The 27,486-nt window shown below is 43.2% G+C and overlaps 1 protein-coding gene across 1 annotated transcript in view; it reads left to right on the top strand.

The window, feature by feature from the left end:
* The window catches only part of LOC126419403 (protein sidekick-2-like), a 942,205-nt gene that overhangs the window by 896,107 nt on the left and 18,612 nt on the right, over nucleotides 1–27,486 (top strand). Inside the window, exon 5 of the mRNA XM_050086592.1 lies at nucleotides 14,801–15,088. Coding sequence (XP_049942549.1) covers nucleotides 14,801–15,088 — 288 coding nt within the window. The remainder of the gene's footprint in view (nucleotides 1–14,800; nucleotides 15,089–27,486) is intronic.

Below are 27,486 nucleotides of genomic sequence, written 5' to 3'. Positions count from 1 at the left end.
AGGACTCAAAGCAGCTACTTCCAAGCTAGAGATATAGAACTTCAGGCATCCATGTAACGAGATTACATATAAAAAAAAACCAGTCTCTGTTTCCCAGGAGAAGAAATGAGATTCTTAAACTGGAAAAACGGATAGGAAACACTTGTAAATGGAACAGGAGCAGGTTTGAAAGCAGTCTCACGTGCGATAAAATAATGCATTTAGCAACATACCGAAAAATAAATTGTGCAGATCGACAACGAATTCAACAGAGCTGAAAACTAGGAGAGGATGGGAGGGAAAGGAGTGAAGAAAAGAGTGAACATAATTCAGATCGTTCCTTGGGAAACTAGTTTTCAAAACTGTGTTTCTGATATGTCTGAAAACGGAAATCAGTGTTTATTACCAAATTTTTATATGACAGTGACATTAACAATACGAAAACAGTTCCATAAATAAGGGGAGTTCAACTAGGAATGGAAACATGTTTGTGTTGAATTATTAGAAAAGATTGCAAAACAAACAAATGGACCGAAGGATGAGGTAAGTGGAAGTGTAACTAGCTGTGTGATGAAAATGAAATGTGGGTTAGTGGGAAATGTAACTGTGTGAACTGGTAGTAAATGGTCAAGTAAGTTCTTTGCTGGATCTCAAGAGATAGGGAAACTCAAAGACAAGGAGGTAATGAAAGGTGGGTAGATGATGGCAGGAAAGAAACAGGAGTGCCACAGTTGCCGAAAATCTAACTGTTGGAAAATGGGGCTTTTATCTCGCATTGAATGTCCAATTGCTCAAGGTAGTGATGATGACGGTCACCATGATGAAGCATGCCAACAGTGATAGTGATGATGATGAACACAGTGATGATGATGACAGTGGTGATGATAATGACTACATTGATGATGGTGTTAATAGTGATAGTGATGACAGCGTTGATGATGTTCCTGATGATGATGAAGAAAATGAAGCTGATGATAGTGATGATGTGAATAGTGATGAAGATGAAGAAGAAGAAGAAATGATGAGGATTGTGATGCGATGTTGATAGTAATGATGATGATGATTCTGATGATGATGATGACTGCTGACCATTGCTGACCATAATGAATATCCAACTGCAACTTAATTGTATGATTTCAAGAATGCTCTTAGGGCTGTGAATAGCTTGCATAAATGCTGAGTTCGTAGAAACAAGTTACAGTTTCGGTTCCACTGAACCGAGTTAATGTCGCTTACATCAGTCAGCTGTTGCCAGTGTCAAGTGGGTCATCCAATACGGCTGATGTGGTGAGCAGAGACCTTGCCGCAGAAACTTTGGGTAATTGGGCCGGCCTTGAAAGTCCGCCGCGGACAGTGACTGATGGCCGTCTCGTGTTTCAGACGCTCAGCCAGTTAATGTCCCCTTCGCGTGGCGGCCGCGCGAAATCACGGCCCGAGTGAATCGCGGAATTACAGGCGGCGCTGCTACCGATCGCGGACACTAATTTCCTGAGTGCGAGCTACTCAGCCGCCGCCCCACAAGACTCCTCTCCGTGTTTTGCCCGTTTCCCAGAACACTGCGACACGATACTTCTTGGCGGCGTAACTTTCTCGAGACCTCAAACCTTTTCTTGCTTCTTACTTTGTGCTACACCCGTATTCACTGATACGTTGTTACCCTAGTGGAAATGATAACTCTGTTGCATTAAGATCGGAACTATACGCTCATAAATCTGACGTTAGAAGTTGGGTATTTGCAGCGAGTATACTGCGGGGAACAACCGTTACTCACCGCCACACCATACGCAATGCGCCCTAATAGATGCTTAACTGCAGTCATTAACTTTTTTACGAACAGGAATGTCAATGACGGAAGACCATGCTATCTAAATTCGAATGACCCTTTTACAGCACTCTCCAAACCATGCAGAGCTGACATCCTTCCATTTCGGGTTGGCTAACAGAATGTGGAACTTAAGCATTAAAAACGGCCACGTGGCAGGAGTTAATAGTTTCCGGAATGGAACGCGATACTGTGAGTTGCCCTGCATGCTCGGTGTATGTTCTCCTGATGCTGAGCTTTGTGGTTCCAGGACGCAAGTGCAACCATAGGCTGGTAGCTCAACCTTCCCCAAGTAGTTTTAATTATTAATGTCTTGGTACCGTACGTCTTGTAGAAATTGTAAATATGGGACAGTAGTAATTAAATGTTCGACAGAAACTACTTTCTTACTGGTGTTTTACTTTACCTAACTATTTTCGGGTGCTTACCGTTATCAGCGGTATCGGTATTACACAAAAGATACATTAAAAAAAATTAAAAAAAAACAAGATATAAAGAACATCTGAACCCAACTGGCTCGAATGTGTCTTCGTTTAGTACAAATTTAAAAGAACAAATCAACACAGCCAGTGACGTGACACAATGATTATCTGTCCTACATATCGTCGGAAAATTCTGCTTACTAAATATTTTCGAAGAAACAGAAATTATAAGAAATGTAACGAAACAAAACATGCTCAGATTGTTTTAAACTAGCAGATCGATCTAAGAAAAATCATAGAAAATTTCGCTGCCAATTCTTTAATGCCAATACATTTCTTTGTTCCTCTAACAAACTGGATGCAGCGTTATATAAATTCTGCGATGTAACTGTTATACCGGACAAAAACACAGTCATCAGCGCAATGGCGGGTTCTGTACATTACTGCGCGAGGAGACCAAGTGGTCATCGTATTGTATTAAATCGGGGACCTAGAAACGACGGAGAGGCTCCGTGCCGCCATAGCTTGCAATGGTACACAACCCCACAACAGGCTACAGCAGTCCAATGACAACACCGCCGCCCCACACCGAACCCAGGGTTATTGTGCGGTTCGGCCCCCAGTGGACTTCCGCGGGAAGATCTCACACCAAACGACTGTAACCCCAACGTTTGCATGGTAGAGTAATTATGGTGTACGTGTACGTGGAGACAGTGTTTGCACAGCAATATCCGACATAGTTTAACTGAGGCGGAATAAGGGGAACCAGCCGGCATTTGCCTAGGCAGATGCTTAATCTTCCTTTAAATCCAACCAGAGAATGGCCGGTACAACGGACCTCGACACTAATCCGCTGTGTGGATTCGTGCCAGGGACCGGCACGCCTTCCATGCCGGAAAGCAGTGCGTTAGACTGCACGGCTAACCGGGCGGTGTAGACCAAGTGGGTACTATAACAACACATGAATAGGTCAGGAGTCCACTACACGCAGTAGGCGGCTGCACGGGTAGCAGGGGACGTGTGGCGTGGACCGGCCTGTTTTTTAGGTTAGAGGGTCTCGGGAAAATACAAAAAGGGCTTCATTCTTAAAGTGTGCAGGCCGAACACAGAAAGAACGTAAATAAAGAAAAGTCGGTATAACAGTTCTAAATTGTCGTAGCTGTATTGGGAAAGTATTAGAGTTCCTAGCGCTAATAGAAAGCACTGATGTTCAAATCGTTATAGGCACTGAAAACTGGCTAAAGCTGGAGATAAGTTCAGCAGAAATTTTTGCGAGGAACCTAACGGTGTTCCGAAAGGACAGGCTAAACACGGTTGGCGGTGACGTGTTTGTTGCTGTCAGAAGTAGTTTAACTTATCGCGAAATTGAAGTAGATGCTTCCTGTGAGTTAGTTTGGGCAGAGGTCATTCTTGCCAATCCATATAAAATGATAATCGGATCCCTTTACCGACCTCCCAATTCAGATGATACTATTACTGAGAGCTACAAAGAAAACATGAGTTTGATTTGTAGCACGTACCCGACTCATACGATTATAGTTGGTGATGGCTTTAATTTACCCTCGATATGTTGGCGAAATTATATGTTTAAATCACGAGGTCCGCTTAAAACTCATCCGTAATTACGCTAAATGCATTCTATGAATTTTATTTCTAGCAATTAGTTCATGAGCATACGCGAATAGCAAACGGTTCTGAAAACACATTTCACTTCTTATCAACAATAATTCTGAACTAATAACTGTCATCTATACGGATGCAGGGGTTAGTGAACACAGGGTTGGCATAGCGAGATTGAATATTGTAACCCCCAAATCCTCCAAAAATAAACGAAAAATACACCTATTCAGAAAAAAAACTGATAAAAATTCATTGACGCCTTCCTGAGAGACAATCTCCACTCGTTCCAAATTAATAACATAAGTGTAGACCAGATGTGGCTTGAATTCAAAGAAATATTACCGGCAGCAATTGAGAGATTTATACCAAATAAACTAACAAATGACGGAGCTGACCCTTTTTGGTACTTAAAACGGGTCCATACACGGTTGCAGGAACGACTAAAAAACATTCCAAACTTAAACGGAAGCAAAATCTCCAAGATTGGCGATCTTTTACAGAAGCTCGAAATTTATCGTGGACTTCAACGCGAGAAGCTTGTAATAGTTTCCACAACGAAACTTCGTCTCGAAACATGGCAGAAAATCCGAATAGTTTCTGGTCCTATGTGACGTATCCTAGAGGCAAGACACAATCAATGCCTTCTCTGCGAGATTGCAAAGGAAATACCATCGACGACAGTGCTGCCAAAGCAGAGTTACTAAACACAGCCTTCCAAAATTCGTTCCTCGAAGAAAACGAAGTAAATATTCCAGAATTCGAATCAAGAACAGCTGCCAACATGACTTACGTAGAAGCAGGTATCCTCGGAGTAGTGAAGCAACATAAGTCACTTAACAAAAGCAAGTCTTCCGGTCCAGACTGTATACCAGTTAGCTTCCTTTCTGAGTATGTTGATACAATAGCTCCATACTAAACAGTCACATACACCCGTTGGCTGGACGAAAGATCCGTACCAAAGACTGGATAGTAGCACAGGTCACACCAATATTCAAGGAAGGTAGTAGGAGTAATCCACTAAAAACAGGTTAATATAGATAACGTCGATATGCAGTAGGATTTTGGAAAACATATTGTGTTCGAATATTATGAGTTACCTTGAAGAGAACGGTCTTTTGACACACAGACAACACGGATTAGAAAACACCGTTCTTGTGAAACACAACTAGCTCTACTCACACGAAATGATGAGCGCTATGGAAAGGGATCTCAAATTGATTCCAGAAGGCTTTTGACGCTGTACCCAAACAGTGGCTTGTAATGAAACTGCGTGCTTGTGGAATACTGTCTCAGTTATGTGACTGTATTCGTGATTTCCTGTCAGAGAAGTCACAGCCCGTCGTAACTGACAGAAAGTCACCTAGTAAAACAGAAGTGATTTCTGGCATTCCTCGCGGTAGTGTTATAGGCCCTTTGCTTTTCCTTATCTATATAAAGGATTTAGGAGACAATCTGAGCAGCCGTCTTAGGTTGTTTGCAGATGATGCTGTCGTTTATCGACTAGTAGAGCCATCAGAAGATCAAAACAAATTGCAAAACGATTTAGAAAAGATATCTGTATCTTGCAAAAGTTGACAATTTACCCTAAATAACAAAATGTGTGAGGTCATCCACATGACTGCTAAAAGGAATCTGTTAAACGTCGGTTACACGATAAATCAGTCAAATCTAAGGGCCGTGAATTCAATTAAATACCTAGGAATTACAATTACGAACAAATTAAATGGAAGGGAACACACAGAAAATGTTGTGGCGACGCCAAACCAAAGACTGTGATTTATTGGCAGGACATTTAGAAAATGTGACAGAACTACTAAAGAAACTGCCTACACTACGCTTGTCCGTCCTGTTTTTAGAAAATGCTGCGCGGTGTGGGATCCCTATCAGATAGGATTGACGGAATACATCGAGAATGTTGAAAGGAGGGCAGCACTTTTTGTAGTATCGCGAAATCAGGGGAGTGAGTGTCACTGAAATGGTGCAAGATTTGGGGTGAACGTAACATTTTTCGTTGTAGCGGAATCTTCCTACGAAATTTCAGTCACCAACCTTCTCCTCCGAATGCGAAAATATTTTGTTGACGCCGATCTCCTGTACATAGGGAGAAACGAACATCATTATAAAATAAGGGCAATCAGAGCCCCCACGGAAAGATATAGGTGTTCCTTTTGTCGCGCCCTGTACGAGGGTGGAATGATTGAGAATTGTTGTGAAGAAGATTCAATGAACCATTTGCCAGGCACTTAAATTTGATTTACAGAGTATCCATGTAGATGAGGATGTAGATGTAAAAATATTAGTTCACTTTATTATGATATAGCCAAGAAGAATTATTTACAATCCTACAGTGTCTTTCCACAGGAATGTCTACATCTACATCTACCTGATTACTCTGCTTTTCACAATTAAGTGTCTGGCAGAGGGTTCAATGAACCACCTTCAAGCTATCTCTGCCGTTCCATTCTCGAACGGCACGCGTGAAAAACGAGCACTTACATTTTTCTGTGCTAGCCCTGGTTCCTCTTATTTTATTGTGATGATCATTTCTCCCTATTTTCGCAATCGGAGGAGAAAATTACTGATTGAAATTTCATGAGAAGATTTTGTCGTAATGGAAAACGCCTTTGTTTTAATGATGGTCACTCCAATTCACATATCATGTCTGTGGCACTATCTCCCCTATTTCGCGATAATACAAAACGAGCTGCCCTTCTTTGTACTTCATAGACGTCATCCGTCAGTCCCATCTGATTCGGATCCCACAATGCACAGCAATAATCCAGAAGAGGGCGTACAAGCGTGGTGAAAGCTGTCTCATTAGTAGACCCGTTGCACCTCCTGAGTGTTCTGCCAATGAATCGCAGTCTTTTGTTTGCTCTACCCGTAACATTGTCTATGTGATCGTTTCAATTTGGGTTATTTGCAATTGTGGTCCCAAAGTATTTAGTTGAATTTACAGCCTTCACATTTGTGTGGCTTATAGCGAAATCGAAATTTAACGGATTTCTTTTCGTACTCAAGCCAAAACTTCACACTTTTCTTTTTTCAGCTTCCATTGCCACTTCTCGCACGATACAGATATCTTATCTAAATCATTTTGGAATTCGTTTTTATCATCTAATGACTTTACAAGACGCTAAATGACAGCATCATCTGCAAATAATCTAAGAGTCTCCTATGTTTTTAACATAGTTAAAGGGCAATAGAGGGCCTATAATATTTCCTAGAGGAATGCCGGATATTACTTCTGTTTTAGCCGAAGACTCTCCGTCTACAAATACGAACTGTGAGCTTTCTGACAGGAAATCATAAATCCAGTCGCACAACTGAGGCGATAATTCATAGACACGCAGTTTGTTTAGATCACGCTTGTGAGGAACTGTGTCAAAAGCCTTCTGGAAATCTAAAACTACGGAATCAATTTGACATCCCCTGTCGATATCACTCATTACTTCATGAGTTTAAAGAGCTAGTTGTGTTTCGCAAGAACGATGTTTCCTGACTCCATGCTGATTATGTGTCAGTAAATCGTTTTCGTCGAGGTTACTCATAATCTCCGAATACAGTATATGTTCCAAAACCCTACTGCAAATCGACTTTAGTGATATGTGCCTGTAATTCAGCGGATTACTCCTACTTTCCTTTTTGACTATTGGCGTGACTTGAGCAGCTTTCCAGAATTTAGGTACGGAACATTCTGTGAGCGAGCGGTTGTATATAATTGCTAAATATGGAGCTATTGTATCAGCATATTCTGAAAAGAACCTGATTGGTACACAATGTGGACCGGAGGCCTTGCCTTTATTAAGTGATTTAAGCTGCTTTGCTACACCGAGGATGTCTACTTCTGTGTTTCTCATCTTGGCAGTTATCTTGATTGGAATTCAGGAATATTTACTTCTTATACTTTGGTGAAGGAGTTTCAGAAAACCGTGTTTAGTAACTCTGCTTTAGCGGCACAGTCATCAGTGACTTCACCGTTGTTATCGCGTGGTCAATGTATTGACAGCGTCTTTCCACTGGTGTGATTTATGTATGAACAGAATCACTTTGGGTTTTCTACCAGATTCCTAGACAGTGTTTCGTTGTGGAAATTGTTAAAAGCATCTCGCATTGAAGTACGGGCCATATTTCGAATTTCAGCATAACGTTACCAATCTTGGTAATTTTGCATTCTTTTAAATTTGGCACGGTTTTTTCGTTGCTTCTGCAACAGCGATCTGACCCGTTTTGTGTACCATGGGGGATCAGCATCATCACTTATTAATTTATGTGGTATATATCTCCCAATTGCCGTAGATACGACCTCTCTGAAATCATTGCACATCTTTCTACGCTTACTTGATCAGATCGGAAGGAGTGGAGACTGTATCTTAAAAGGCGTTAAGAGCACTTTTATCAGCTTTCGTAAATATACGTACTCTGCGTTTCTTTTTGATGGTTGTGGGTATTACGGTATTCAGCCTAGCTGCAACCGCCTTGTGGTCGTTAATCCCTGTATTCGTCATGATACTTCCTATTTGTCCAGGGTTAAAAAAATGGCTCTGAGCACTATGGGACTTAACATCGGTGGTCATCAGTCCCCTAGAACTTAGAACTACTTAAACCTAACTAACCTAAGGACATCACACACATCCATGCCCGAGGCAGGATTCGAACCTGCGACCGTAGCAGTCCCGCGGTTCCGGACTGAGCGCCTAGAACCGCTAGACCACCGCGGCCGGCGTGTCCAGGGTTATTTCTTGCTAAGATGTCAAGTATGCTTTCGCAACCATTTACGCTTCGGGTGGGCTCATGAACTAATTGTTCAAAATAATTTTCTGAGAAAGCCTTCAGTACAATTTCAGATGAGGTTTTATGCCTGCCGCCGGCTTTAAACTTATAATTTTTCCAGCATATCGAGGGTAGATTTAAGTCGCCACCGACAATAACTGTATGAGTAGGGTACGTATTTGAAATGAGACTCAGGTTTTCTTTGAACTGTTTAGCAACTTCTTTTGAGTCGGGGGTTCAGTAAAACGATCCAATTAATAATTTAGTCCGATTCTCAAGTATAACCTCTACCCATACTATTTCGCAGGAAGTATGTAGTTCAATTTCACTACAAGGCAAACTACTTCTAACAGCAATAAATACTCGATTACCAACTGTATTTAATCTATTCTTTCTGAGCACTGTTAAGTCGTTTGAAAAAATTTCCGATGAACTTACTTCATGCTTTAGCCTGCTTTCCTTACCTATAACTATTCGATCTTCAGTGCTTTCTATTAGGGCTTGGAGCTCTGGTTCTTTCCCAACACAGTTACGACAATTTACAACTACAATACCGATCGTTTCTACTACTACCTTACTGTGTTTTACGTGGCCAATTTTAGACGGACGCCCTTTCTGTGGTTTCCTGACACCCTCTAACCTAAAAAATCGCCCAGTCCCTTCCACACAGCCCCCGCTACCCTTGTAGCCGCTTCCTGTGTGTAATGGACTCCTGACCTATTAAGCGGAACCAGGAAACCCACCACCCGATGGCGCAAGTCAAGGAATATGCAGCCTGCCCGGCCGCAGAACCTCGACCCTCCACTCGGCTCTGTACCAAAGAACCACAGTCGGTTCTGTCGACGATACTGCAGATGGTGAGCTCAGCATTAATGTCGCAAGCAATACTGGCAGTCTTTACCATTTCCGCTAGCCGCTTGAAACCAGAGAGAATATCCTCCGATCCAAAGCGACACACGTCACTGGTACCGACACGGGCCACCACCTGGCCCATGTCGGTGAGTATTCGCAGCTGTCTCTGAACATCAACGTATCACTCGCGTACGACAGACAAAATAAAAGCCTCTCACTCAGGTTACACTTAATAACAACTTCCATGTAGAGTTCCGCGTAATACACTTATCTCACAGCTGGCAGACAAGAAGACGATGCTGCCTTCTTAGTCGATGACCACAGAATGGGTCACAGCGGTACTGTGCTCTCACGTAAGTAGAAGAGTAGCAGCGACGGCGTACCGAAGTGTCCATGGTGTGGCTACACCATGTCGCTCATTCGTCGGTCCATCTCGCTCTTCGGCCGACACCACATATACCGAAAGTAATCATTGCATGTTCGGCAGTTACCTATCACAACCACGTACATTTCGTAAAAAAATTCTGTTACATGAACGGTACGAAGTACTGTCATTGGCACACGCTAGAGAAGATTACATGTAAGGCAATTCGAATTACAATAAACTGAAAAATCTCATCTCATAAGGCACTGCTATACGCTGTAAGTGTCACGTTACGAGAAAAATGTGTCTTTTGCGCAATACACATACCGCTGATGATATCCAAAGCCCGGAACTAGTTCGTAAACTAATACCAACAAGCAGCTTCTGTCGGATAGTAAATTATTGCTACCAAATATTTGCAATTATCATTGTTAAAATGCCTGAAGATGGCGGATTAATGTGGCGGTACTCGTAGCATTTAATTCAGCAGATTGCGACAAATGTTTGAATTTTTGCTGTAAATATATTTCTGTTATTTCCTACCAATCATAAGTTGTGTTTTTTCTCTCTTGTAGTTGACCCGGTTTTACAATTTCTGTCACATCTAGTCCTAAAAACTGAAGTACCCGAGTTCGCGAAGAACTAAAGCCCAATGAAGATGATATTTCAAGTACTGACATGTGTTTCTTGTACCACCCATAAAGCCATTTATGTGAAAACTTCTTCATTTATTAAAGATCGACGTTTGAAGGATAGCGGATCTAGAGACTAGAGAAGCACCACTAGAGGAAGCAACAGGCCGTTTATAAGAACGATGCAATGACATGCATCTATTTCCTAAGGAATAATGCATCGTTCTTCTAACAAACAAAGGCATTGCAATATCGTCTCGTGTCGTGGAGCACGTTGTATTGCTGTTTTTATACACTTTACCTATTGCTTGAGGTCTTTAACTAACCGGAGTGCGAGCACAAGCTAAGTGAGACTAATATACATCTGACCCCAGTTTCCTCTGTGGTGTTGTCAGTAGTAACGTGTAGACACTTACGTCAGTCATATCTAGAGAATACTAAAGCTAAGCTGTAATGAAAGTAATCTTTGTTTTCTCCTGTAATTCATTATTTGATTGATATGTCACATGACTTCCTTTCCATTTCGAAATTATGAGATGTATTTAAGATGGCAGTTTCCAAAATGGCCGCCATGTTGGCAGCACAGACTCACAAGATTTTCCCCTTCTCGTAATACTTCACTTTTAATTTGTGTTTATCCACTTGTATTTGTCTTAGAATGGTAGCCACTGTAGGTGCATAACAAATACTTTGCTTTTGTGTTCTCATTCTGTATGTGCACCTACAAGTAACTGTTCGTATCTGACTCCTGGTATCGTTAAGTTCAACTGGAACAGTACTGCAGTCTGAAGATCGCCCTCTTACAACGGGAGGCCACATCTTTGGGATCACAGATTTACTTCAAACTATGTACACCTTTAGTAGGCCATTAAAACAGGATAACATGCAAGTAGTAAATTGCACTACTCTAGCCATTTCGACGAAATCGCAAGAGAAGTTTCACGCTTCTATCATGTGGTTTATGTATCTGTGAACGGGTGGTTCATGTTAGAGTTCATTGTGGACAAGTAGTTAGTCTTCGAGGTTCCCAAAACGAACGTATGTCACGCCACGGTTCAGCTCCCGCTGAACTTTAGTTTTAAGCAGTACTGTCGGAAGAAAGAGAAATTTCTCAAAATTTCAACGAGGTGTGTTTTTCCTTATAAACTCTGAAAATTCCCTGTAAACGAGGGAAAATTGGATTCACATGACGTGGTAGATGTTTCAATTTATGTTTTCCACGTCAGTGTGACAAATACCATTGTACAGCATTTGGTGTTGAGAGCACATCCGAAAGGGAAATTGTACATTACTCTTGTGGTCTCCCACATTGTGACTTACTATATTACTGAATAACGTCACTCGGGTAATTATTTATCGAGATTTGACTGGGGCTCTCCAAGCCTATCCCTTAACCTTGGAAATTGGATAAAAAGTAGTAAATAGTCAAATAACATATGAAGTTCTCTACAACTTCATCAGAAAGTGTGCATGTCTTTTTTTAAAATTATTTTACCTCTGAAGTGTCTCATAAATTAAATGATATAACCAGTTACGAAAAAATATAAATTAAAATAAATGTATTAGCAGGATTGGAAACCGTCGCATCGTGCGCGACCCTCTGTCATAGCACGAACGATAGTTAACCACTTGATTTTTTTTTTTTATTTCATTTTGTTAGCTATTGTCCGTTGCATTTGTACGGGGTGGACGTAGCATGAAACCTGTTCAGGTCGATCGTTGATCATTTAATCAGTTTTCTTTCCTTTTTTATTACAGAAGTCAGCTAACCCTATGACCGAACACTCTGAGTTACCGAGCCTAAGCACTTGAGCACAATCACTCCTTACAGCAAACCGCGTTGCACAGACACGTAAGTCACATAATAGACACGTAAAACTTTTATAATTTTCTTCAAACTGCCAGGGTAGTGCACCTTACTACTTGCATATTATGTTGTTTTAGTGGCCTTTTTAACGTGTACAAAGTACGAAATAAATCCGTGGTTCCAACATCATGACCTCCCCTTCTGCAGCATTTGGTGTCGAGAGCACATCCGAAAGGGAAATTGTACATTACTCTTGTGGTCTCCCACATTGTCACTTACTATATTACTGAATAACGTCACTCGGGTAATTATTTATCGAGATTTGACTGGGGCTCTCCAAGCCTATCCCTTAACCTCTGTCCTCACGCTGACAAGTAACCAGGAGCGAGAACTAAGAGGTTGCGTTTAAGATGGCGACTTCCAAAATGGCCGTCATGCTGAAAACAGAGACTCACATGTTTTCCCCTTCTCCCACCTAGAACTACGTCACTTTTAGTTTGTTTTTATCTGTTTGTATTTGTTTTGGAAGGGTAGATGCATAACAGATACTGAAACTGTAGTGTTCCCTTCCAGTACGTATCAGTATGACGTCACATGTTTGATGAACAGTATCGGTCAGATTCAAAAAGATTTCGAGCTTGCAGCCGGTCGTCGTTAGCTTCCATCCACGATATTTCACTGGACACCTGCCGGCCATCCTCAGGTGAGCCATCGAACACTGACGAAGACGCCCTCCGTTCCGTAATATATAGCGTGCAACGAGTATTCCACGCATGCGTAAAAATCATATGGACAGACGAACCACACCACCCGCCAGCAGCGCCCTCGCTGGTGGAACTGCTGAACTCAGCTGTCCTCGGCATTGTCAATTGCCGCGGCCATCGGAGTACTCTGGCGTCTTCGTCTGGGGCAAATCTTAGAGATGACGGGCTTCCACGCATTATCAAGCTGGTAGCCATTGTCACGGTCGATAAGATTGTCTGTCATGCGAATTTCCACTGATTCTTTTATGACGGAGTCCCAAAACGATGTAGCTGTGGGCAAAATTGTTGTCTTGTCATACTCCACTGAGTGTCCGGTGGAAATGCAATGCTCATCAATTGCAGACTTGCTAGGTTGCAAAAGGCGAGTACAGCGTTGATGTTCAGTGAAATGTTCTTCTACTGTTCACAATGTTTGTCCTATATATGACATGCCACACTGATAAGGTATTTTACAAATTCCCGCCTTCCGCAATACCAGATCGTCTTTCACTGATCCCAGCAAGTCGGAAATCTTCGATGGTGGACGGAAAACTACTTTCACTTCGAAACCGTGGAGGATTCTTGCAATTTTGAAGGGAATGTTGCCGACAAAGGCAATTGACAATGCCGAGGACAGCTGAGTTCTGCAGTTCCACCAGCGAGGGCGCTGCTGGCGGGCGGTGTGGTTCGTCTGTCCATATGATTTTGACGCATGCGCGGAATACTCGCTGCACGCTATATATTACGGAACGGAGGGCGTCTTCGTCCCCCTCCCGGATGATGAGCTTCGCCCTGACATCTACCCTTCCTACCAACTCTAACCCTCTCTTCCTGCCTCCTCCTCAGGGCTCCCTCTCCTCCCCTTCCCTCCTCCTGAGCGGCTCCCCCTCCTACTCCCCCTCCATCTCTTGTGCCTCCTTTCAGTGTCTCTGCACTCCGTCCTGCACTGTCTTCTCTCTTCATCTCCCGCCCCACGTGTCTCCCGCCTCTTCGTGTACCCACTGATGCCCCTCCTCTCTTCATCCCGCCGCTTCCCCTGCTGCCCCTTTTCCATCCTCTCTGCCCTTTCTCTCGGCGGGTCCCGCCTGGCAGTTTTATTCTTCGTCGTGTGTGCTCCAAGTGGGTTTTAAGGGTGTTGTTCCCGAGTGTTTTACTACTGTGGCCAACTTTTAACGTGTGTATGTCCATTCAGTGCCTTCTCTGAGTTTTGAAGAATCACCGACTGTGATTTTTAACTCCATGGTGACTTTTTTTTTACCTGTCCTCCATGAACGTGTCCATGTTAGTCTATATTTTTTACCTCCATTTTCTCCCGTTATTCTGTTTTAAGGTCCCCTTTATCGCCTTATGTATGTAACATTTTATTCTTATTTTAAGTTGTCGTGTCACTCGGCTGAAGAGCGGCGGATTGTGCCACTGACAGCCCTCCCCTGTCCATATGGGGCAGGGGAATGAAATCACAATAAAAGAAAAGGGTATTCGTCTGTCTTCGATGGCTCACCCAAGGATGGCTGGCAGGTGTCCAGTCGAAATATCGTGGATGGAAGCTAGCGACGACCGGCTGCAAGCCCGAAATCTTTTTGAATATGTAGTTCGCTGGGAAAATTTTAAATTTCACAGTATCGTTCAGTTCAGTTGGCGCAATAGTGCAGTCCGTAGATCGCAGACTTATAAGTGGCCCCTGTCCTCACCCCAAGGAAGTGAACGGAACAGAGCCGACGGACACGGGCCTCTACGGTATGTGTGACGTATGACGTGTGACGTGTGTCCCTCTGCTGCCCCGCAGTGCCGCGTGTGGAGATTGCGGGCGGCCACGACCTGTACGTGCGCGCGGGCAGCACGGTGGCCCTGCGCTGCGAGGTGACGCAGTCCCTGGAGGAGCCGGCCTACATCTTCTGGTACCACGACGGCGAGCGCGTGCTCTCCTACCAGGACATCCGGCTGGAGCGCGTCGCGCCCGACGCCACCGTCAGCACGCTGCTGATCCAGCGCGCGCGCCGCGAGCAGTCGGGCAACTACACGTGCAAGCCCAGCAACCTCGACTCCGCCTCCGTCCTGCTGCACGTGCTCGACGGTGAGTCCCTCGCAAAGCGCAAGTGTCCAAAACTGAAACACGTCCCAACTGTTCCTGATGTTGCTGAGTCATACAATATTTCTTTAAAGGAACATACCGCCATTTGACTGTTTTATTGTTCATTTAAGTACAACCAGAGTTTCAGCTTTTTATCCCATTTTCAAGTATTTGATTTTATGAATGAGATTTTTACTCTGCAGCGGAGTGTGCGCTGATATGAAACTTCCAGGCAGATTAAAACTGTGTGCCAGGCCGAGACTCGAACTCGGGACCTTTGTCTTTCGTGGACAAGTGCTCTACCAAGTGAGCTACCCAAGCACAACTCACACCCCGTCCTCACAGCTTTACTTCTGCCAGTGCCTCGTCTCCTACCTTCCAAACTTTACAGAAGTTCTCCTGCGAACGTTGCAGAACTAGCACCCCTGAAAGCAAGGATATTGCGGAGACATGGCTTAGCCACAGCCTGGGGGATGTTTCCAGAGTCAGATTTTCACTCTGCAGCGGAGTGGGCGCTGATATGCTAGTCCTGCAAGGTTCACAGAAGAGCTTCTTTAAAGTTTGGAAGGTAGGAGACGAGGTACTGGCAGAAGTAAAGCTGTGAGGACGGGGCGTGAGTCGTGCTTGGGTAGCTTAGTTGGTAGAGCATTTGCCCACGAAAGGCAAAGTTCCCGAGTTCGAGTATCGGCCTGGCATACAGTTTTAATCTGCTAGGAAGTTTCATATCAGCGCACACTCCGCTGCAGAGTGAAAATCTCATTCTGGAAACATCCCACAGGCTGTGGCTAAGCCATGTCTCCGCAATTTCCGTTCTTTCAGGGGTGCTAGTTCTGCAAGGTTCGCAGGAGAGCTTCTGTGAAGTTTGGAAGGTAGGAGAAGAAAAGCTGTGAGGACGGAGCGTGAGTCGTACTTGAGTGGCTCAGTTGATAGAGCACTTGTCCCCGAAAGTCAAAGGTCCCGAGTTCGAGTCTCGGCCTGGTACACAGTTTTAATCTGCCAGGAAGTTTCATTTGATTTCATGTATTTAACATATACTGCGGAGCACTTGACATGTTGAAACTTCCTGGCAGATCAAAACTGTATGGTGTACCGGGACTCGAACTCTTGATCTTTGCCTTTCGCAAGCAAGTGCTCTACCGACTGCTCTACCCCAGCACGACTCACACTCCGTTCACACAGATTGAATTCTGTCAGTACCTCCTCCCCTACCTTCCACTTATCAAACTGTCAAGCTCAAAACTGGAATAAATTAGGAAAAATATTGACTCCTCACGAAATGCCAGATGTAAAATCACTATCTTGTAAGAGATCAATAAATAACCGTGGGAGTACATATATTTAGTAAAACAGGCTTACGTTTGTAAAAAGAAATCAGCATATGTCTTTAAAACGTAATGATAATTAAATCAATCCCTTAAAAAAATTAAACACGTCTCATTTGGTGCCAAATGGCGACTACCATAGAGAATTCGATCAGAAAAATGCTTAAATGTGTGTGAAATCTTATGGGACTTATCTGCTAAGGTCATCAGTCCCTAAGCTTACACACTACTTTCCCTAAATTATCCTAATGACAAACACAAACACCCATGCCCGAGGGAGGACTCGAGCCTCCACCGGGACCAGCCGCACAGTCCGTGGCTACAGCGCCCTTAGACCGCTCGGCTAATCCCGCGCGGCAGTTCGATCAGAACTGACTGTGTTAAGGTTTTGGGAAGCCAAGGTTTCATAGTGTTGGGCTGGCTGTCACCCCACAAACTTCGTATTTGTTTGGTCAAAACGGCACTTTTCTGCAAACAAAAACGGTGATGAACTTGAAGGCCGGATTACATAAATGGAAGGGAAAATAAGTGAAGATGAACTGGGAGATATTATACTACGAGAAGAAAGTTACCGAGTACTGAAAGACCAAGTCGAAACAAGGCCCTGGCACTAGACGATATTTCGTCAGAACTACTGCTAGCCTTCGAAGAGCTAACAATGGCAAAACTAAAAATTTTGTATCTGAGGGGATCCACAGCCTCCTTATGATTAATAAACATAAAAATGGTCCATTGTAGGCTCTAATGCGATGTTTATTTAATCGTGAGGTTATCTACTTTTGACTAAGCTTCTTAGTCAAGCACATCTGTAACATCTGTATATTATGTCATTTTCAAATCACTCTTAATTACAAGCAAAAAGTAGCCACATTCAGCCATTTTACGACATGATCCACCGTCTAGTGACACCTCTTAAGATAGTATTCCAAACAAGAACATAGTAAGTGATAGCAGCTGGTTATTTGTTGTCAGAGATACATATATATCCAAAAAGACCTTAATACTTTCGATGGCACCTACCATAAGCACGTTACAACCATCGAGAATCTTAAAGTCTGTGGATGAATATGTAATTGTGGCAACGAAATACCTGCTGCTGTCAATTACTAAGTTGCTGTACACAGAGGAACGTTCGGAATACTATCTTAAGAGGTGTCGCTGTAATGTGCATCCTTTCGTAAAATGACGGAATATGGCTACTTTTTGCTTGTAATAAAAGTGACTTCAGAATGACATGAAATACAGATGTTACAAATGTGCTTGACAATGACGCTTAGTCGAAATTATCTAGTCGCACAGTTAAATAAACATCACATTACAGCCTACTACGGATCATGTTTACATTTATTTATCATGACAAAACTCTTCCATCGGGTGTGGAAGATCTATCAGACAGGCGACATACCCTCAAACGTCAAGAACAATGCGATAAATCCAATTCCATAAAAAGCATGTTGTAACAGGTGTGAAAATTACTGAACTATCGGTTTAATAAGTCATGGTTGCAAAATAATACCACAAGTTTTTTTACGGAGCCACAATATCACGAGCTATTTACTGGAGAGTGGTAAAATTGGCAGAAGCCGTCTTCTGCGAACATCAGTTTACATTCCGGAGCAATGCAGGGTTACGCGAGGCAATACTGACCCTACAGCTACTCATAGAAGATCCGATAAGGAAAGGGAAACTTACGTTTATAGCATTTGTAGACTTAGAGAAAGCTTTTGACAATGTTGACTGGAATACTCTCTTCGAAATTCACAAGGTAGCAGGGGAAAAATACGGGAAGCGAAAGACTATTTCCAACTTGTAAAGAACTACCAGACAGCAGTTACGAGAGTCAAGGGGCATCGAAGGTAAGCAGTGGTTGAGAAAGGCGTGGGACAGGGTTGCAGGCAATCCCTGATGTTATTCAATGTATACATTTAGCAAGCAGTACTGTAAATCAAAGAACAATAAGGAATACTAATTAAAGTCCAGGGACAACAATTAGAAACATTTAGGTTATCCGTAGAAATTGTAACTCTGTCAGAGACAACAAGGGTTTGGAAGAGCAGCTGAACGAAATGCACAGTGTTTTGAGAGGAGGATACAAGATGGACGTCAACAAAAGCAAAAGAAGGATAATGGGATGAAGTCGCATTACATGAGGCGATGCTGAGACAATCAGATTAGGAGGCGAGACAGTTTTTGGGCAGCAAAATAACTGACGAATGCCCAAGTAGAGAGTGTATAAAATGTAGATTGGCAATGGGGAGAAAAGCGTTTCTGTAGAAGAGAAATGTGTTAATACAGAATTAAGTGTCAGGAAATTTTTCTGAAGGTATTTGACCGGAGTAGCCACGTATGGGAAGTGAAACATTGACTATAAACAGTTTAGACAAGAAGAGAATAGAAGCTTTCGAAATGTGGAGCTACAGAAGAATGCTGAGGATTAGACGGCTAGATTGCGTAACGAATGAGGAGCTGCTTTATGGAGTTTGGGAGACAAGAAATTTGTGGCACGACTTGATTAAAAGAATCGGTCGGTTGATAGGACACATTCTGAGACGTCAGGTGATCACCAATTTAGTATTTGAGAGAAGTGTAGAAGATAAAACTTGTAGAGGGAAACAAAGAGATGAATACAGTAAGAAAATTCAGAAGGATGTAGGTTGCAGTAGTTATTCGGAGATGAAGAGAATTTTACCGGATAGAGCAGCGTGGAGAGCTGCTTCAAACCAGTCTTTGTTGTGAAGAACGCAACAACAACAACAGTGTGCACGTAGATCCAAGTCTAAATAGGGGAGGGAGAAGACAATGCCCACCGTGTGTGTTATCCCAAATCGCAGGCGCTTCAGGAAACTGGACTCGCTTTATCTGGAAAAGAGATTCAAGAATTCCATTTTGCACAGATTTGGCCTCATTCCTGCCGATCAGACACCATCTATTTAGCTCAACAAGTCACTTTGTGTGATGTAGTTCCGTTCAGATCTGGCGGTATTGTACACAGTCTTTGTTATGGCAAATAGTGAAATTGCGGAGAACTCAAACTGTTTTGCCTCGGAAAGAGATTGAGGAACCTTGGGCTGGTCATCGCCTCTCAAACATCGTTTGACTCAAATGTCAGGCGGCCGCGGTGGTCTAGCGGTTCAGGCGCTCAGTCTGGAACTGCGGGACTGCTATGGTCGCAGGTTCGAATCCTGCCTCGGGCATGCATGTGTGTGATGTCCTTAGGTTAGTTAGGTTTAAGTAGTTCTACTTTCTAGGGGACTGATGACCACAGATGTTAAGTCCCATAGTGCTCAGAGCCATTTGAACCTTTTTTTGACTCAATTGTCCATATCTTATCCATACAATTCTTCTGCGTTTGAGGCCACACTGTCATCTATAAAATTCCGACGTTTCGGTGACTGTTGCAAGGCACCTTCCTCAGGTTGTATTGCTAACTGCTGAATGAGCACTAGTTTTGTTACTTATGTACTATATAAGAGTGCTGTCATTGGATGTGAGGGTGAGGAGGAAGGGTATTAGGAGTTCATTTTATTGGTCTTTGCATTGCATGTTGTCGTTGGCGGAAATAGGCGTTTTCCATTGGAGTTTCCTTTGCTGTTTGCCTTTGGTGGAAGTCGGCGAATAGGAAACTGAGCGGCGACTACAGCGTAGCGTTGTTAACTAACCGCCTAGTATCGACTAGGCCTCGTCAGCGCTCTGTGTACCCTCCACCGCTGTGACCTACCGCGCGCCTGTTCCTTTGCGAGAGCTGTCCCTCGGCAAAGATGTCACAGCTGGCAGCCAAGACGCTGGAACCGTCTTCTCTAGTCATGTTGTCGGGTCGCTTGGCTGTTTCTATAGCCTCTGTAATCTTCCTCCTCAAACTAAACGGCTGTTTGGCCAGTACGCGGACCTCACGAATTCCGATCTTCATCCTGCATTGTTCCTGATGTTCTGTCACCACTGATTTGTTGTATTGTCTGAGGCGGATGTATCTCTCGTTTTCAGTTAACCTTGTGCTTATTTTTGCACCCGGTCTCACCTACATACATCTGTCCATATTCGCACCCGATTTCGTAAACTCCGGCGGCATGAAACTTGTCAATCGTATCTTTCGTCGAGCCCAGAATGTCTTTCATTTTGTTGCTGCTACGAAAAATCGGCTTAACACCTGTCCGACGTAGAATTTTGCCCAGACGTTCAGTAACCCCTTGTAAATACGGTAGCACGACGGTGCTCTGTCCTTCGTTTTGCATTTCCCTGTTGTCCTCCACCTTCGCTGCCACGGTTCTGTGTAGCATTGTCATGTCGTAGCCATTAGCTCCAAAAATGGACCTGAGGTTCTGTAGTTCAGTTTGCAGATTGTGTTCATCACTGATCCTGTAGGCTCTTTTAGGTAAAGCTTGCAGGGCCGAATTCTTTTGCGTAGGATGATGGTGGGAGGTTTCATGCAGGTACTTGTGCATGTTGGTGGGCGGCAACACCAGCATAGAGGCTGAGAAACTTTGTGTGAGGCCTCACTACCTCGATCACTAGATGGCACAACCAGAAAAAGTTTCAAATAAAATTGAGGTGGAAGTTAATAGCACGAGAAGTAATAGATCATATTTGTACCAAGAGGTTCTAGTGATGAGAAAGTAATGAGAAGATAAGAAGCGATGTTCGCTGTGTTGTACCCTTTTTTAAAACTCAGAAAACACGCCATGAGACATCTAAAATGTATGAAAAGACCTGTACTTTTCTGACTGATAACTCTACACCCCAACAGGCACAACTTGTGCTTAAATATTTAGAAAATGTTTGACGATTCCCTCATCCCGTAAAAGCATAGTAAAGCTGTGTCACGATATTATGTCATCTGAAGCAAATGACCCGCAAAGGAAATGGGCCGAAGAGAGGGATAAATATCGTAAATATCCTAAATGGCGAGGTGGGGGAGCGGCCACGTGTATAATAACACTTTATTCTCCAGTTTTACCGAAACAAATTGCGGCCATACACACCAAACCCAACGGGCTGCTGTACATTCCAATGTTGCGGCTGCACCGCGCTGAGGCCCATGGACAGGTTGCTCACGAACTAGAGACTGCGAGCTCGCTACCGTCGTGTTGGGTAAGAGAGCTCTAGTGACCACCTTAACTGGTGTCGCAAATTCCTTTGCTACTGCTTAAGAAAAAAGACCAGTTATCGTATTGGGGTCGAGTTTCGAATCCTGCCTCGGGCATGGATGTGTGTGATGTCCTTAGGTTAGTTAGGTTTAAGTGGTTCTAAGTTCTAGGGGACTGATGACCTTAGAAGTTAAGTCCCATAGTGCTCAGAGCCATCTGATTTTTTCTTTTCTTTTTTTTTTTTTTTTGTTTTGCACTACAGAACTTCTGTTTTTCTGGTGAAGAAAGGATTGGTCTTATTAAATGCCTTGAAAGGCTAGCGAGTCAAGAAAAACGCAAGATGCATATCCCTCCTTCCCCTCTACACTTTCCGATGAAATGGACGTCTCTCGGTTTACAGTATGTCGTAAGTAAGAACCTGCTTTCACTTCATGTAGTAACGTTTTGACATTACATATATGTTCTATAAATTCGCTTAGAAATGGAAGGCAGATTAAAAACCAAAACAGGCACGGATCTTCCGATGTAGAGAAGGCCCTCGACAAGACAATCCATACATAATATAAAAATGGATTTATGTATGTATGTATGTTCGTTCCAATCTGCTCCTGTACCACTGGATCAATTTCAACCAAACTTGATACACGTATCACTTCCTGCCTGAAAGGAACTACTGTGGCCGTAAGAACCACGCACCTCTCGAAGTGGTGGGAGTGTAAAAGGGGCATAGCTTACGACATGAAAATAACCAGACTATGCTCTTTTAGTATTTAGTACGACAACCGTAGTGACTTGCAACCAGGTTTACACATAATTTATAATTACAAATCTTAAAAGAGAATTTTCGTCACTGAAACTCCTCACAAAATAATAAAAGTAAAAAGGTTTTATCGCCTATTACATTGCCGCTGTTCCTGCAGTACAATTTTCCCATTAGGCAACACCTTTTCATTTATTACTTCTTCACTGCTTACTGTATTTGCAAAACATTTCACAGGCAGAACTCACATATACCACTAAATGTACTTGCATCAAACATATCATTGTACGACGCATAATTCAGGACATATGACGTTTCATAAACACTGAGATGCAAGAGAAATTGCCGCATCATGAACGAGGTTTTAATATGTCACTTCTTTACTTTTAACGTTATTCGCAAAACATTTTCCAGAGAATATCCACAACTATTGTTTGATGTACACGAAAAGTTATATCATTTTACGACTCTTAGTTCAGGATATAAGACGTTATAAAAATTGAGCTGCATGAATACCAAACTACAGGGCGAAAGACGCTTGAGGTACAGGTGAAATACGTGTGAAATATATGAAGTGTAAGTGAAATAAATGTGACATGTGCCACTGCCGGAAACTATTCCGAAATCTCTGGATCCGTTTCAACCATAGGTGGTACACTAATTACTTACCTAGCATCTCCTATAGGTGTGAGGACGATGAAGTGAAGAGAGAAGTAGGGGAGGAAGGACAAGGTGGACAGGCAGAGTGTGGGAAGGAGGAGACGGACACAACTAAAGGGGAAGAGGAGATGCACAGAGAAGGGCAGGAAGGGAAGATGGTTCAAATGGCTCTAAGCACTATGGGACTTAACATATGAGGTAATCAGTCCCCTAGACTTAGAACAACTTAAACCTAACTAACCTAAGGACATCACACACATCCATGCCCGCAGTAGGATTCGAACCTGCGACCGTAGCAGCAGTGCGGTTCCGCACTGAAGGACCTAGAACAGCTCAGCCACAGTGGCCGACAGAAAGGGAAGAGGAGGAGACAGACAGACAAAGGTGGAAGGAGGAGTTGGACCAAGAGAGTGGGAGGAGGAAATGGACAGACAGAGAGGAGGAGGAAACATATGGACACAGTTAGAGATGAGAACAAGAAGACCAGATTTGCAGAGAAAGATAGAGGGAAATGGACAGAAATGGAAGAGGAGGAGATGAACAGAGAAAGATGGAAAGAGGAGGTGGACAAAGAGAATGGGGGGAGGAGATGGACAAACAGAGAGGAGGAGGAAACAGATGGACACAATTAGAGCTGAGAACAGGAGGACCGGTATTATTGAGAAAGGTAGGAGGAAATGGACAGAAAGAGAAGAGTTGGGGAGGATAGAGAGAGGATAGAGATGGCGATTGACAGAGAGGGGGAAGGAGGATGGTTCAAATGCCTCTGAGCACTATGGGACTTAACATCTGAGGTTATCAGTCCTCTAGAACTTGGAACTACTTAAACCTAACAAACTGAAGAACATCACACACATCCATACCCGAGGAAGGATCGAACTTGCGACCGTAGCGGTCGTGCGGTTTCGGATTGAAGCAGCTGAAACCGCTCGGCCACACTGGCCGGTGGGGAGGAGGAAGTGGACAGCGAAAACAGGAGGAAATGTACACAGAGAGAGAGGAGAGGAGCAGATGCACAGAGAAATGGGAGAAGAGGAGACGGATTGAGGCAGAGGGAATGAGGAGATGGACAAAGAAGATGGATGAGGAGTCGGACAGTGAGGTGGGCCGATGGAGGAGGAAGGCGAGATGGATCCATATTATACAGGAATACAAGCGTAGCCAGGCAATGCTGGGTCTCAGCTAGTGTGGAACAAAATGTTCGCTAGCATTATAAGACTGGGGATAATAAAGATGGAAGAGTGATCTACAAGTGCAAAATCCAGGAGTGAGTAGCAACAGTGAAAGAAGAAAAATGAGAGAATCTTGTTAATAAGCCAGGGTAAGCACTACAACTTGTAATCTCCTCCTTCCTCCCTAATTCCAGTTATTGTCCAAAATGAGCAAAGTCTCTTCTGAAAAATTTGACAGGAGCGAAGACTACTATAAACTTTCTAGTTTAGTTAGCTTTTCGCATAGAGTTGGCTCCAGCTCTTATTGTCTGGGGGTCTGATTCTTGAAGCTGAAATTCTTACATTTTAGGTCCTCATGGTTGTACTGATCTAAACAAATTGAAGATTCCTGTTGCAGAATTTTTGTTGTTACGTAAATATATTTTGTCATATTTTAGTATATCATACCTACTTTTGAATTTTCACATTAACAAAGCCAGAATTACGTTGTTAGCCCAAAATACAAAAATACATCTGATCTCATCAGAGGCATGCTTATTAGTCTTTCACTCTGCGGTAATAACCATATTCCAAAGGAAAATTTGTAAACTTGTGGTAAGATATTATGGGACGAAACTGCTGAGGTACCTGTCCCTAGGCTTGTTGTTGTTGTTGTTGTTGTTGTGGTCTTCAGTCCTGATACTGGTTTGATGCAGCTCTCCATGCTACTCTACCCTGTGCAAGCTTCTTCATCTCCCAGTACCTACTGCAGCCTACATCCTTCTGAATCTGCTTATTGTATTCATCTCTTGGTCTCCCTCTACGATTTTTACCCTTCACGCTGCCCTCCAGTACTAAATTGGTGATCCCTTGATGCCTCAGAACATGTCCTACCAACCGATCCCTTTTTCTAGTCAAGTTGTGCTACAAACTCCTTTTCTCCCCAATTCTATTCATTACGTCCTCATTAGTTATGTGATCTACCCGTCTAATCTTCAGCATTCTTCTGTACCACCACATTTCGAAAGCTTCTATTCTATTCTTGTCGAAACTATTTATCGTCCATGTTTCACTTCCATACATGGCTACACTCCATAGAAATACTTTCAGAAGCGGCTTCCTGACATTTAAATCTATACTCGATGTTAACAAATTTTTCTTCTTCAGAAACACTTTCCTTGCCATTGTCATTCTACATTTTATATCCTCTCTACTTCGTCCATCATCAGTTATTTTGTTCCCCAAATAGCAAAACTCATTTCCTAATCTAATTCCCTCAGTATCACCCGACTTAATTCGACTACATTCCATTATCCTCGTTTTTCCCTAGGCTTACGCACTACTTAATCTAACTTGAACTAACCTATGCTAAGGACAACACACACACCCATGCCCGAGGGAGGAATCGAACCTCCGACGGATGGCACTACGCGGACCGTGACGAGGTGCGTCAGACCGCGGGCTACCTTGCGCGGCATTCCAAACTGCTTTCAGTTTTTCTTGACAAACGAATTTCTATTAATTTCGACTATTTTTTCATAAATGAAACCAGAAATAAATACCTAGTGATTGTAACATCTAAAATTTGGTAATTCCTTTTCATAAATTTTAGCTTGAAGTATAGCATATTGGGTACATAATCATATGAAAGTTTCCAGAAAAGCAGCTGAGATAATATTGACCTGTCCAAAATTTGAAAAATAGTACTGGTGTCGATAACTACTGTTGAGGAAAAGAAATGGTAGAGGAGGATGGCCCGTTGCAAACTCTGCCGTCGTAGCAACTACGAAGCAAGTGAAAAAAATCTCAGGTGAAATCAGGTTAATGTGGAAAATGTAGCCACGCTGATGTTCGCTATGACAAGGCCCTTCTGGCTACAAGATTGACGTCGTACATGGCACAAAACATGTCCTAAGCATAAACGAGGCAAACAAGAAGCTAATAATGAATGGAAAGAAATATGACTACTTGCTCAACATCAAAATTTGGAACAACACAGAAGTCCAAGTAGGAAAGGAATTCTCTGTTCTTGGAAGTATAGCACGACGGACCTTACCAGTCCCGCCACATGGTGAGGTGAGCGCATGAGCAACAGCCCAAGGCCACAGACAAAGGAAAAGTGAAGTAGGAATTAATAAGCAGTCCATCAGGTGACATATCCCGGAACCTTTAGTAATGGTCAACCCACCCGTGTATCCGTAATTTTCCTATCAATTTTGTTTCGAGTTACTCGAAAATTCAGTCACAATTTAAACCGTTAACGAATTATACGACTGAATAGAAACTTCATGACAACACTTCCTAACATTAGGAAACCGAAATCTGGAAATATATTTTGGTGCTGTCTGTTCCAGGGGGGTTGGTTTTGAACGATCGTACTTCTCCCTCGTCGAGGTGCAGGGATACAGTGACGACTGCCCTTTCGTACAGTTGGAATTGACTCAGTAAAGGAGACCTCTGTTGGCAGCTTTATTCTCAACTGGTAGGATGTGACCTCTGAACCTACCTCGTATTTGGTAACGCCTCTGTTCTTGAGTTTGAAAGCCTACAGGGATGTGAAGCCAGATAACCCTTAAAAGATGTGTCACTTGCCACAATCTGTCCATCCAGTTTGAGCCTCTGGATGGACCCGGACGTGTCTTGCTGCAGGCATTTAGCCCATTCCAGTTAGCAGCAGCTTACTGTTCGTACGTCAAACAGAACGCAGCAATATCAAACACATACACCTGCAACTTCTATACCTCGACGAGCTCAAGTGTCTCGCGCCCACTACCGCACATCAACACGACGCCTTCCATGTGACAAGATTCTACATCTGCATCTACTAACATACCCTGCAAGTCACCCTATGGTGCGATGCACTCGGCGACACTTACCTGTCCCACTAGCAAATACATATCTACATCTACATGGATGCTCTGCAGGTCACGTTTAAGTGCCTGGCAGATTGTTCATCGAACCACCTTCACAATTCTCTATTATTCCAATTTCGTTAGCGTGCGGAATAAACGAACACCTACATCTTTCCATGCGAGCTCTGATTTCGCTTATTTTATTGTGGTGATCGTTCCTCGCTATGTAGTGTATAACGAGAGAAAAACAACTGTCTGTATGCCTCCATACGAGTCCTAATTTCTCTTACCTTATTATCCTGGACTTCAAGCGAAATGGTCGTTGGTGGCAGCGGAATCGTTCATCAATCAGTCTGAAACGGTGGTTCTCTAAACTTTCTCAACAGTGAAACTTCCGGGCAGATTAAAACTGTGTGCTGGACCGAGAATCGAACTCGGGACCTTTCTCAACAGTGTTCCGCGGAAAGAACTTCGTCTTCCCTGCAGGGTGTGCCACTTGAGTTCTCAAAGAAACACCATAATAGTTTCATGGTGATTGAACCTATGGATGACGAATCTAGCACCACGCGTGTAAA

The sequence above is a fragment of the Schistocerca serialis genome, chromosome 9 (assembly GCF_023864345.2).
Source record: "Schistocerca serialis cubense isolate TAMUIC-IGC-003099 chromosome 9, iqSchSeri2.2, whole genome shotgun sequence".
Classification (NCBI taxonomy): domain Eukaryota; kingdom Metazoa; phylum Arthropoda; class Insecta; order Orthoptera; family Acrididae; genus Schistocerca; species Schistocerca serialis.
This window is presented reverse-complemented; position numbering and strand designations above follow the sequence as displayed.